Raw genomic sequence first — 14,488 nt, forward strand, 5'->3', positions numbered from 1 at the left:
GCTTCAGTTAAGGCCAAATGAAGGCATTTTTGTTGAAATCAGCTTCAATTGGGTAGACTTCCTAGAGACTCTGAACCATATGGAGCTCTATTGTATGCAGTTTTAGCAATTCAGTGATTATGATTTTTAAATCCTTTCTGAAGCTGTTCTGTGACTATGTTTGTGGTGAGCTGGGAACAGATATGTCACAGCCTCAATGGAGCATGCAAGCAGGTGAGGATGCCAGTTTTAGACTGATACTTGTGCCAGTCAAGGCTTAACTACAGGCACATGTTACGATTCCAAAATTATGTAATGGAACTATGACCTCATTTGGGGAGGGGCACAAATAATGAGAAGAGGGAGTTAAGGGTAGGATAATGGAGGTAGTGAGGGTGCTGTTGGTAGAGGTGTCAGCAAACATGTCTGAGTCATGGACCCAAATGCAGGTGGCCAACATGATTGGAATCCAGAAAATGAGAATAAAATGTTAGACTACACAAGGAGGCTAGGCCAGATCCTGCAGGTCATAAATATATTCATTCAATGGGTTAGCTAAGGCATAGCAAATAGTGCCTGTGTAACTGTGTTTAATATGATATTCCTATTCTGATTGACTTCTAGAAATATCATGAAACACTATGAAGTTTAACTAATGTTATTTAAGAATAAAAGAAGCCACCAAGGGGCTTCTTTAGGCAGGTGTATGACACAACCTTGCATCCACGCTGCATTTGTAAGTATCATTCCGGCTAACATAAGAAAATTTATTTGAGAGACAAGAGTGGTACAGTTGCCATGAGAAGCACTACGTCATCTGCAGGATGGCAGCGTGGACATGGTGGGCCCAGAAGCTTGCAACTCATTTTGCAAGTAGCCCATCGGCTGTGCAATAGAGCATCTGTGAGTTGATTGTGTAAAGGTATAGCTAGTTTTAAAGAAGTTCCCATGTGTCCAGTTTGGAGTTGTCAGAGAAGCCTACCACAGAGGATGGATTCAATGATCGGTTAATTAGGAAGGTGCTTATGTTAATGAATAGAGGAGAAATAATGAGAAGGGTCAAGCTTTCAATACTGTCTTTGGTTTCTCAAAATCATACCCCAGTCTACAACCAGAAAGCTAAGTGTTTAGGAAGCTACTCTGTGTTGTCTCCACAGGTACAACTGTCTGTAGTTTCTTGGCAGCTTACCAAAACAACTAGGGCAAAACACCATCACCCACGATATACCAGAGAACACTCAATCAACTAGGAATCAGATGACAAGACCTTTGTCACAGTGCTGAGCAGGCCCTTCAAGAACAGGTCTGGTGATGCTTGCTCTTACTTTACATCTGGCTGGCACAACCTGTGGAGGATCCGATTGCTTGCTGCACAAGCAGAGTTTAGATTGTAGTTGTGCATTTCGGGAAGTCCCTCTCCAGAAGTGTGCTGCACTGCATCATTTGAGGCCATTCACAGTCCATGCCGAAACTGAACTAGGCTCTCCCTGATGTTAGTGGATGTCTCCCAAGTGCCTAATGCCAGCAGGATGTGTTTGGGCATTCCCAGAGCCCTGGGATCCTCCTTTAGCCAATTAGAGCTAATGATGTTTAGCTTTCAGAATGCTTGGGGATTAGGCTAAGTCTGATGATCTGTAGGAGAGGAACATGATGCCTGACACAAGTTTAGCTTTTAGTAATGAGGCATCAACCAAAACCTATGGTGCACCATTGCACCACTTAGTAGCAGAATCAGAATCCCCGAGAGAAGGGCAGCATTGCTTATTGCTGCCTGGTTTGGTGGTCTGGGTAGATGGAGCCTTTGTACTGGCCATATGGGACTTAAGGAGTATATATGCCCTGGGAAAAATTACTGGGACTTATGTGTATGCTGTTTCAGCTTTATTTATTTAAAAAAATGTATATTTTATTCTTATAGATTTCCATACATGTATATAATGTATTTTTATCATTTTCACCCTTACTCCCTCCCCCCACAAACTCCTCCCAGATCAATGCCTACTTCCCTTACTCCTTCCAATTTTGTATCCTGGTTTTTGTTTTTGTTTATTTCTGTTTGTTTGTTTGTTTGTTTTGATTTGCTTTTTTAACTAACCAACCAAAAGTCAAACTTGTGATTTTCACATGTGTCGGACCATCCACGGGAAGTTGACCACACTCATACAGAAACTCACTCTCCTTCCCCTGGAAGCCTTCAGCTGTCAATAACTCCTAGTAAGAGGCGGGCCTTGTGGATGCCACTCCCTTTCCTGCTGGAATGCCCAGTAGGCTTGGGCAGCTCTTCTGTAGGCAGCAGTAGCTACTGTGAGCTCACTAGTGAAGCAGTCCTGTCATGCTGAGAAGACAGTTTGACTCTGGTCCATCCTGTCCACTGACCCTTGGAATGTCCACACCCCATCTTCTATGTTAGTCCCTAAGATTTGGGAGCACTGTGTATGATATCAACCTCCCACTGTGTATGATATCAACCTCCCATTTGTAGCTGTGCACACCGCAGACTTGAACCAGTTGGGAGTTTCTATGCCAACCCCTGTCCACTTCTCAGAGAAATGTCTCTAGTTCTTTTGTAAAAAAAATTATTTTTAATGAGATTTTTTGAATACTAAAAAGCTACATGCATAAGCAGTGAAAGGAAGGCCCTTCTCATTTTTAAATTTTTATTTTTAAGAATATTTTTACAACTGTATACTGTAAAATTGTAAGTTCTTCTTTTTTCTTCTTTGCAACAATTGGACCATATAATATCCGGGGTTTGTGCTTTTCTTTATTTATAACTCACTATATCTTGGAGTTGAAACTACTTTTATTTGTAGAGAATTCATGACCTCTTGATGATAGCTTGGTGTTTTTGAACACTTACAAAGTTTGCTTTGGCATCTGTTCCTAGATGACTCTCTAAAGAACGCACCTTTAGAAATAGGAAGTTGGTGTCCATGGTTAGATGCAGCTTAGTCTCTTCAAACAACATTCCACCTTATACTTTTGCCCAGTCTTGTATAACCACCCTTCCTGCCTACCTACCTACACCACTGTGCCATCAACACTTTCCAGTTTTGCCAGTAAGGGCTGGGAAGAGAAGAGCCAGTGATAGTACAGGCTAGAAGTAATGCCGACAAGGGAAGAGAGGTGAAAGATGAGTTAGAAGAGCTGAGAGAAAGGAAGTTACTAAGCTTCCAACAATGAGTGTGTGCCAAGCAGTGACTTGACCAGACACTTCATGTTCTAGCGTTCATTTTGCCACATCAACCTATAAATATTCATTCCTTTAAAAAAAGCTTTTGTGTGTGTGTGTGTGGGGGGGTATACAGGTCAGACTTGACCTTCCCTCAACTGTTCTCCACCTTAAATGTGCTTATTATTATTGTATTCTGTGTGATTGTATGTAGGAGGGAGGAGTACATGAGCGCGCACGCACGCGCACACACACACACACACACACACACACACACACACACACACACACACACGCTCCACAGTACGTGGGGAATGTCAGTAGACACTCTTGGTTTGAGACAAGCTTTTTTTGTGTAGTGCTGTGTATGCCAAGCTAGCTTTGGGGGATTTTCTCGTCTCTGCAACCCATCTCACTGTAGAGGCACTGTAATTACAGATGTGTATTCAGCGTCTGTCTTTACGTGGGTTCTTGAGATTTGAACTCAGGTCCTCATTTTTGCCTGTGAAGTACTTTCCTCACTGAACTGATCCCTTCAGTTCCCCCCTGACTGGTCTCATTCCAGTAACAGCCCACTCTACCTCCTGTGAACGTCTGTTTCCCACTAAGAAAACCAACACACAAAAAGCCTAAATGATTTATCCAAGGTCCCATATCAATGTAAGTTGGGACAGAAGATCCAATTTATCACTCCTTATATACTGGGTTAGATTGGGATTCCAATCTACTGGAAAGGCCTCAAAGCATTTGAATTTTCTCATGATCAATTTCACCTACAGTTTTAGCTTAATAATTGGGGAAAATCTAGCCATTTTCTATAACAAAGAGTTTCTTTGTAGAGAAGCTGGGATAGTTAACACACTGCCATTTCCCCCACTGGTGATGATTAGGTCTTTGCTTTTGTTTTTGCTTTTTGTGACTGGATGGCATATAGCACAGGCTCTCCTTGAATTCACCATGTGTCCATGGCTGACTTGAACCTCTGCCCTTCATGCCTCTACCATGTCTGCCTATGGTCAGTTTTCAAGGATCTTCCCATATGTCCACGTGTTCTTTCCTCCAAACTACTGCATTTACTCAAGGGGAACATCAATAAGCTATGTGTAATAAAAGTTTAAGATCTTTGTTTAGAGAATTATGCAACCACTCTTCAGTTCTACTCTTAAAGCTTCAGCATTTTAACACTTTTCAGGATATCCTCCTGTGCAGGCTTAAAAGTGAGGCTGTGACCTGTGACCTCTCCCTGTTCCTCTTGCTCAGGAATGCTGAAATGTACGGCTTACTGGGACTTCCTTGCCTTTATACTTCACTTATATATTTTTAGTCATCTGTGTAGATAAGGACATTTTTTCACTTGAATAAAAAATAATATGTGAGCCTTTCTCTCGAGTTTTAATCAAAGTGCAATGTCACAATCTCCCCTAAGAAGACAATGTCTAAATGACACAGAACATGTGGTGGGAGCATAACCAGGAGATGGACCATAGAAACCAACCTTTTATGATGAAAAAATTAACCTGGGCCAATGACATTTTAATTAAGAAAGCCCGAGGTCTACATTGTACCAACTGGGCAACATCACCACAGTGACCATTCCTTTAATGTAGTAGGGCCATGAGTGTCTAGAGAATTAGACATTTACTGTATTTGCCTGAAGCAAAGAAAGTGTCACTGTTAAAGAATGGAATATGAGCACTGCAGTGGCCTTAGAAATTAACTAGCCCCAAATCCAATTTTACAGAAAAGGAAACACAGGCTCAAGTGTACATGCTCTTCAGCTGAGGTATCAACTGAAATGAGATACTAGGCATAAACCCTGCCTGTGTGGTTGGGTTCAGATCTCATTGGGTGATCCACAGTGTGTGTGTGTGTGTGTGTGTGTGTGTGTGTGTGTGTGTGTGTGTGTGTGCATCTAGGTGTATGAGTCTGTGTGTGTGTGTGTCTGTGTGCCAGTGTGTGTGTCTATGTGTGTGTTTGTGTGCATGTGTATATAGGTATACAAAGAGGTCAGACTTGACCTTCCCTCAATTGTTCTCCACCTTAAAGTTTATTATTATTGTTGTTGTTGTTGCTGTTTTATGTGTGGTTTTATGTAGGGTGAGAGGGGTGCGTGAGTGTCATAGGGGGAAATCGGATAACTTTGTGGACTTGTTTCTTTTCTTTTGCTTTTATGCGGGTTCCAGGGGTCAGATTCCAGTAACTGAGCTTGTGAAGCCAAGTGCCTCATGTGCGCCATCTTGTCTGTCTGTCTCCACCTTACGTCGAAATGGAGTCTCTCAGTGAATCTGGAGCTCACTGACCAGCTAAACTGGTCAGCTAGTTGGCTAGCAAATCTCAGGGGCTCTCCTGCCTCTGCATTCCCCTTCAAAGCAACGGGGTTATACACACTGGCATGCCTAGCTTATGCTTTGGTGCTGGGAATCTAGACTCAGGTCCTCAGGTTTTGTATCAAGCATGTCATCAACACCTGCCACAAGAATGCAGTTGTTCAATGCTTTGTTCATTTGCTTTTCAAAGTGGGCTGGACATCTTTACAGACCGACTGGTTTTAACTAAGGAAGAATCAGAATGAGAAAACTAAATCATGTGAAAAGAAAAGGATAAGGTAAAGCAGATAAAGACATTTATCCCCAGAAGCTGAGCTCAAAGATTGTTCTAGAAGTTGCCACTCAACTTGAGAGCTATGCCTACTGTCTCCTGATCTAAGGAATTTTGCTATCTTTGTGAATCTATTTAAGATGTGTTTCAAATTAACTGTATAAATAACCTGTCGGCGTCCTTCATTGTCCATTTCTCATAGCAAACAGAATGCAATGTGTTTTTATAAGTACAGAGCTATTTGACTTTTTCCTTCTTTCCCACATTTGGATATAGATTGATATAGCATTACTTAAAATGCTGCATATAAATTAAACATTAAACGGGTGATATGGAGAAGCTAACTGCCCCAATAGAATCGTTAGTTCTACAGTCACCGCCTCAAGGACACTCATATTTCATATCGGATGTCCTTCTTTTGAAAAGTGACCACCAAGGTTCAAGTGACATTTAAGTCTATCAGGCAGCTGCATAATTTATGGACCTTTTTGCTTTGTTGTTTTTTTTAAATTTTATTTTAATGGAAAACAAGGCAACAGACTGTCTTCAGATATTAACATGTTTGCCCTATGTTTTCCTCCCACCTTGTCCCACAGATTGGCGCGCTGAAGGACTACTATCACTTCTACCACAGTAGGACCATTAAAAGGTCTGTTCTCTCGAGCAGAGGCACCCACAGTTTCATTTCAATGGAACCAAAGGTAAGAAAACCTGGTTGGATGGGGACCAAGAAGCAATGCTTCTGCATTTTTCATTGGTGATAACACTAGGAGGCAGTGACCAAGCATGAGGCTCCTGTTTCTACCTCTGTCATAGTATCCTTTGGTACATTATCTCTCTGCCCTCAGACAACACCACTCACTGGCTTGATTTTGACTGACATGCCAGTGTCATCCCAAGTATGGAGCAGCTCAGGGGCAGCCATAGGCATGAGCTTTTATGCAAAATTGAGAGGGGCTGTAGTTTGAGAAGATACATCAGTTGAACATGTCTAAACAAAGAAGAATATGGCATCTTTTTATATGCATGCAGCTTGAGGTCCTGTGAGCTTCATGGCGGCTTTTCTCTAGAATCCTTGCAAGTGTTGACTTATATTAATACTTGCTATTTTTCTTGGCATTGATAGTCTAGAATCAGGCTATGTCTGGGACCAATAGCATGCTTGTGCTCACAGGGGCAAAAGCCAGCTCCTAGTGTTGGGGGTTCATTTAGTATCCTTCTTGCATCTGGTCCTTTTGGGCTGTACAGCAGTGTACTCCTGGGAGACCCTAGAAGGAAGTAATGGCAAGGACCAGTCTTCTATGTGATAATATGAGGTGGTTTTGGCATGAGATATGAGAAACTAAGAAGTACTGGGGACAAACTAAGAGAAGACCAATAAGGCACTGACATGAAGTTAAGTAGTGTCCTCATTAATTAAGCCAGAGGAAGAAATTGACCCCTGTAGACTCAGCCGTCCAAGATGTACTAAGTAATGAAGAAGCAGAGGCAGCCATGCCAACATATCTTAGATCCTCTTTGGGTTCTTGGCATGAAATTCAGTGTTTAAGTTATTTTGCCTCTTCCCCTCCATTGTGACTTTGGTTTGCCATAGAACTCATTCTCAAATAAATTGGCAAACAAGTCCCTACCAGCAAGCGGAGCAGCCTCAGCTAGAAGCTCTTGGAAATATTTCTTGTTGAAGAGGCTCTTAGATAGGTTTTTATACAATTCAGTGTTTGCTTGGAGTCTTGCCTTCTGTTATAGGCCACAGTTTACTCTGTGTCTTAGTTAAGGTTTCTATTGCTGTGAAGAGACACCACAACCACAGCAACTCTTGGCAAGGTGAACATTTCATTGGGGCTGGCTTACAGTTCAGAGGTTTGATGGCATTATTGGCATGACAGGAAGCATGGCAGCATGCATGTAGACATAGTGCTAGAGAGGTAGCTCAGAGTTTTACATCCAGATAGGCTGGCAGCAAGAAGAGAGAGAGAGAGAGAGACACTGGATCTGGCTTGAGCATTTTAAGCCCCCAAAGCCCACGCCAGTGATACACTTCCATCAACAAGATCACACCTACTCCAACAAGGCCATATCTACTCCAACAAGGCCACACCTACTCCAACGAGGCCATACCTCCTAATAGTACTACTCCTAATGAGACTATGGGGACCATTTTAATTAAACCACCATACTCTGTTTAAATTTTCCTTGGAGTATTATGGCATAGTGTTCATGATTGCAATTGTAATTCAGTAGTTAGAGAAACTACATTTCTTTAAGGCTACTCTTGTGTGTATTGTGTCCCTTTATATATATATATATATATATATATATATATATATATATATATATATATATATATATATATACATACACTTCAGTGGCCTGAAGATAATGTGTACATGTTTATTTCTATTTAGACTAATTTTTCTGGAAAAAATAGTTTGTTGGAACAGTTTGAATGTGCTGCGTTTTTACAGCAAAGTCACACACAGTTCTTTCATCTGTTAAACAAGTGTCTTGAACTTGGCAATTAGTATGACTTCCGTTTCAAATCTAACGTGCAAAGTCCACATGAGCTTGAAAAGTTGGCTCGAGAATTAGGAACGGAATGTGATGAGACTTTGTTCACCTGAGGATGGATTTACTACGTAGGCACTATTTCCATCCTTAATATTATCTTAGGCATCTTGGTCTTTCTTTTTCTTATCTCTGTGCATACATAGCTTGTGTATGATCCAACAGACACCTTGGATCCTGGGCCATCCACTACCTGAACACCCATCCTTCTCACTGAGTCCAGGGGTGCAAGGCCAGTTAAGCCAGCCCAGTGGCACCTGTGCCATTCTGCCTGCCCAATAAAAGGAATACCCAAGAGTAGGGCTAGGTCTTTGTCTCCACCCTTGCAGTTCTGCCTATGACAGCCACTCAGTCTACCAAAGGTGGGGTTCCCTACCCTTTCCTTTGCATTTCCGCAGTCTACTGATTCACTGGCTATTTCTTGAGCCTCTAGTGTCCCCAGCACCCCATGTCAGGCTCTGGAGTGCCTCATGGTTCTCCCATAGCAGCCTTCATGGACCCCCAGGATAAGATGAAGCTTCCCAGAGTTGCGTTTTGGGAGGAAAGGAGATGGGAGGTGTTGCTTTCCTCCCCCAAGTCCCTCAAGGAGGTTAGGCTCAGGTAGTACTTTTTTTTCTGTTCAAAGTTAACAAAACCCACCAATGCTGTTGTTTCGAATGAAGCTGTAAAAATAGCTTTCCAGATCTCCCATGCTGTTCAGTCTCTTTTCCCTTCTTAGTCTGTGCACATACAGACAAATTCACACACATACACATGGGTATTTCCTGAACATTCAGACGTGAGCTACAAATATATTTCTTCAATTCAAATTCTTGTAAATCCCAAGAGCCAGGGAGAAAGGTTAGAGTAGACTCATTTGCATATCAAGCATGGGTCTTCTGTGTGCTTCCCAACAGTGCTAAATAAATAAAGAAATAACCAACAACATTAAATTAGTAAGGAACTTTCCTATGCATCCATTAAACACGAGGGCATTCTACACTGTAATCATCAGTTCAATAATGGAAGTCTAGATGCCAAGATTGACTTGGTGTGGTTATCTAGCATACAGGCTTTACATTCTCCGTGCTTTCTTTTGTGCTCCAGGATCATACTTAGGTGTCCTGGCTCCCAAGTCTTCATCACTCTGTTATGTACTTCAGCTTTTCCTTCTTTAAGGGTATAAGTCAGTAATTTAAGACAATACATTTTAAGTTTTGGGTGTAGTTCTCCTTCTGATTGGATTCAAGTTTCATAGAAATTCTTTTGGCCACACAGCACTGGGGGTACATGCACCTTTCTCTGCATTATAGAGGAAGACACAGGATATTCATTTGTTGTGTTATTGTAGACATTGATGTTTACCATGTGGCTAGGATGGGCTCTCTACTATAAAACTGCTATTTTTCACTGGGTGTTGACATACTGGATAATTTCAGCACTCAGGAGGCTGAGGCAGAAGGATCATGATTTTGAGGACAGACTTGGTTACATAGTATGATTCTGCATTAAAATAAATAAGTACTTGTAGGTTTCTAGGATCCTCTGGATCCTTCTACTTTGCTATTCTCCCATGCTTCTCTCATCCAGAGTCTCAATGGGATGTCCTCCCCTCTGTCCCAGTTTCCTGGTAAGTGAAGGCTTTCATGGGATATGCCCCTTGGGCTAGTATGCAGATATAAGTGAGTATATACCATTTGAGTCTTTCTGCTTCTGGGTTAACTCACTCATTATGATCATTTCTAGCTCAATCCATCTGTCCACAAATTTCGGGAATTCCTTGTTTTTAATAGCTGAATAGTATTCCATAGTGTATATGTACCACAGTTTTTTTTATCCATTCTTCTACTGAGGGACACTTAGGCTGTTTCCATGTTCTGGCTATTATGAATAAGGCTGCTATGAACATGGTTGAGCAAATTTTCTTGTTGTGTGCTGGAGTATCTTCTGGGTATATTCCAAGGAGTGGAATAGCTGGGTCTTGAGGAAGCCCTATTCCCATTTTTTCTGAGATAGCACCAGATAGATTTCCAAAGTGGCTGTACTAGTTTGCATTCCTACCAGCAATGAAGGAGTGTTCCTCTCTCCCCATATCCTCGCCAGCATGTGGTGTTGCTTGAATTTTTGATCTTAGCCATTCTGATGGGTATAAGATGGAATCTCAGAGTTGTTTTGATTTGCATTTCCCTGATGACTAAGGAGGTTGAGTATTTCTTTAAGTGTTTCTCAACCATTTGATATTCCTCCGTTGAGAATTCTCTGTTTAGTTCCAAGCCCCATTTCTCAATTGGGTTATTTGGTTTGGTGGTGTTTAATTTCTTGAGTTCTTTATATATTTTGGATATTAGACCTTTGTCAGATGTAGGGTTGGTGAAGATCTTTCCCCAGTCTGTAGGCTGTCGCTTTGTTCTCTTGACAGTGTCTCCTGCCTTACAGAAGCTTCTCAGCCTCATGAGGTCCCATTTATTAATTGTTGACATTAAGGCTTGGGCTGTTGGTGTTCTGTTCAGGAAGTTGTCTCCTGTACCAACATGTTCCAGGTCTTTAATCCACTTGGATTTGAGTTTTGTGCAAGGTGACAAATATGGGTCCAGTTGCATTTTTTTTTACACGTAAACATCCAGTTAGACCAGCACCATTTGTTGAAGATGCTATCCCTTTTCCATTGAATGGATTTGGCTTCTTTGTCGAAAATCCAGTGACCATATATGTGTGGGTTCATATCTGGATCTTCGATTTGATTCCACTGATCAACCAGCCTGTTGCTGTGCCAGTACCATGCTGTTTTAATTACTATTGCTTTATAGTACAGTTTGAGATCAGGTATGGAGATTCCTCTGGAGCACCTTTTATTGTACAAGATTGTTTTTGCTATTCTGGGTTTTTTATTTTTCCATATGAAGTTCAGAATTGAACTTTCAATGTCTTTAAAAAATTGTGTAGGTATTTTGATAGGGATTGCATTGAATCTGTAGATTGCTTTTGGTAGGATGGCCATTTTTACTATGTTAATTCTCCCAATCCATGAGCAAGGAAGATCATTCCATCTTCTCATGTCATCTTAAATCTCTTTCTTCAGAGTTTTGAAATTTTTTTCAAACAAATCCTTCACTTGCTTAGTTAGAGTAACTCCTAAATATTATGGTAGGCAGATTTGGGCCCAGGGGTCCCGCTCAAACTAAAGCATCAGCCAAGGACAATACAGGCGGTAAACTTTAAACCCCTACCCAGATCTAGCCAATGGTCAGAACAGTCTCCACAGTTGAGTGGAGAGTGGGATATGACTTTCTCACGTACTCTGGTGCCTCACATTTGACCATGTCCCCTGGAGGGGGAGACCTGGTGGCACTCAGAGGAAGGACAGCAGGTTACTAAGAAGAGACTTGATACCCTATGAGCAATACAGGGGGAGGTAACCCCCCTCAGGAACAGTCATAGGGGAGGGGAATAAGGGAAAAATGGGAGGGAGCGAAGAATGGGAGGATACAAGAGATGGGATAACCATTGAGATGTAATAAGAATAAATTAATATTATCTATATATTAAGAGAGAGAGAGAGAGAGAGAGAGAGAGAGAGAGAGAGAGAGAGAGAGAGAGAGAGAGAATTTTCTGTTGCTATAACAAAATACTTGAGGACAAATAATGTGAAGAGCTTTCTTTAGCATATGGTTTTAAACAGCATAGGTCCATCTCTGGTAAAGATTGTCAATGATTATGTTACCTTTTTGATGGCACAATGGTGACAGTGTGTGTGTGGGGGGGGGGAGATTCTACATGGTGAGAGAGGAAGCCAGTGAGTGGGACAGATGCACTCATTTAAAATAACACTCTCATGGGACTTTCTGACCTCCCACCAAATCCCCACCACTTAAGCATCCCATTAATGACCATGCTTTCAGTTCATAAATCCTGTGAAACAAACCACATCCAAGCCATAGCACTATGTAAATTCTCATATGCTTGTTATACATTCTTCACTCCGAGTTAACCTCATGAGAGTATAGAATAAATGCCCAATTGTGCCAATCACCCCTTAGAGCATGATGGAGTGCTTGGTGTGCCAGGGCAGAGGCAGGCTTATGGGATTGGACTATGCCAACTGGCTTTATGGAGGACATTGGTGATGTTAGCTTCATGTGACTTAACTACCACCTTCTCAAGGAAGGCAAAATGGCAGGTTGAATCACACCAAACAAGCTTGGCTTTGTTTACTCTACTAAATTGCATGGCTGCTTCTGACTTTACTCAGCAGGTTCAAAAAAAAAAAAAAGGGAAGGCCAGAGCAGCAACACTGTGAGAATAACCCTCTTGATTCTAAGAAAGTTGTGTGGTCAGCTGGGGCACATGAGCCTTGAGAGCAAGAATAGCCTTGATTCCCACGCGTTAACATCATGTTGTGATTATCATTTTAAATGACAGGGATTCACAGACTTCTGAGATGACAGCACTAGTATAATGATAACGTGGCTTGGCAAGAAGTGTTGGCACATTTTTAAAGCAGTGGGACAATAAATCTTCCAACCTGTGCTGTGTGGTGAGTGTGCCATGCACACATGTGTGAAAGCATACTTAACTCAGCTTCTGCATGTAGATGCCAAAGTCAATGGAGGGTTTCTTCCCTTTACTTTGTACTTTAGTTTTGTGATAGGATCTCAGTGAACCCAGAGCCTACGTTTTTTGTGTAGACTTTTATGTCTTCATGACTTTACCCAGAGTCAGGCCCCTAAATCATCATCCATTTTTTTTTTTGAGTGTCCAGTTTTTCTCCAGAGAAACAAGCTCTTCTGAACAATAGTCTATTCCCATCCTCAGAGCATCTTTCCTTCTTTATTTTCATTCATTAATTAATTTTTTGTTTGTTTATTTAACCTTACATCCTGATCACAGCTTCCTCTCCTCTTCCCCTCTCAGTATGCCCCTCTCTCCTCCCTCTATTCTCCTCTCCCTTTCTCCTCAGGAAAGAGGAGGCCTCCCATGGATATCAACTGCCTTGGCGTAAAAAATTGTAGTAGGACTAGGCACGTCTTCTCCTATAGAGGCTAGACAAGGCAGCACATTAGGAGAAGGGGATCCAGAGGCAGGCAACAGAGTCAGAGATGGCCCCTGCTTCTCCTGTTAGGAGTCCCACATGAAGACAAAGATGCATTTCTGTTACATATGTGCAGGGGCCTAGGTTTGTCCCATGCATGCTCTTTGGTTGGTAGTTCAGTCTCTGTGAGTCGCTGTGGACCCAGGTTAGTTGATTTTGTAGGGTTTCTTTTGGAATCCTTGACCTCTCTGGCTTCTTTAATCCTTCATCCCCTTCTTCCACAAGACTCTCCTAGTTTCACCTAATGTTTGCCTGTGAGTCTCCACATCTCTTTTCATCTGCTGATGGGGGAAGCCTCTCAGAAGACAGTTATTCTAGGCTCTTGTCTGCAAATATAGCAGAATATCATTAATAGAGCTTCCTTTTAAAAATATATTTAAATTTTAAATAGTGTGTGTGTGTGTGTGTGTGTGTGTGTGTGTGTGTCTTTGTGTCTTTGTGTCTTTGTATGTGGGTCTAGTCAGGCGCTCACAGAGTACAGAGAGGGTATCGGATACTTTGCATCTGGAGTGACAGGTGGTTGTGAACTATCCTGCCTGAGTACTGGGAGCCAAATTGGGTCCTCTGCTGGAGCTGTGCACACACACACATGTGCAGCTACCTCTCCAGCCCCTCTGAGAGTTTGTTAATTGATTTGTGTACACATCTTTGTGAGCCACAATCAAAGTTATAAAAACCTGCCTTCAGAATGGGTACCTATATAAAAAGCCAAGTATAGTGGCACGTGTCTATAACCCCAGTACTGGGGTGGGTAGAGATAGTCGAACCCAGGGGATCTCTGGCCAGTAAGTCTGGTCAATACAGTGAGCTCTGGGTTCAAGAAGCAGCTATCTCAAACCCTAAGGTACTGAGTAGTAGAGTAAAGGAGGCACCGGCGGCAGGACGTTATGTCACAGTGCCTCGTGTCCAAGTACACATAGGCTGGAAAAGGTGAGGAAGGAAGTTTTTTTTTTCCTTTCCCCTTTTCTTTTCCTTATCAAGAAACAGAAAACCTTAAGTGACAAGTTTTCAATTAGGGAAGTAGCTGTATTGAGTTTGTGGAGGTGGGTGGGGACTATTCAAGTATAAACTGGCATGAAGTTAGGTTCCAATACTCTGTCTGTGTG

General features: G+C 41.9%; 1 protein-coding gene across 4 annotated transcripts in view; it reads left to right on the forward strand.

The window, feature by feature from the left end:
* The window catches only part of PCSK5 (proprotein convertase subtilisin/kexin type 5), a 440,201-nt gene that overhangs the window by 41,358 nt on the left and 384,355 nt on the right, over nucleotides 1–14,488 (forward strand). For all 4 annotated transcript variants that reach the window (XM_084770008.1, XM_084770009.1, XM_084770010.1 and 1 more), the window contains exon 2: nucleotides 6,346–6,450. In XM_084770008.1, the coding sequence (XP_084626134.1) occupies nucleotides 6,346–6,450 (105 nt within the window). The remainder of the gene's footprint in view (nucleotides 1–6,345; nucleotides 6,451–14,488) is intronic.

The sequence above is a fragment of the Acomys minous genome, assembly GCF_964271855.1.
Source record: "Acomys minous genome assembly, chromosome: 2".
NCBI lineage: Eukaryota > Metazoa > Chordata > Mammalia > Rodentia > Muridae > Acomys > Acomys minous.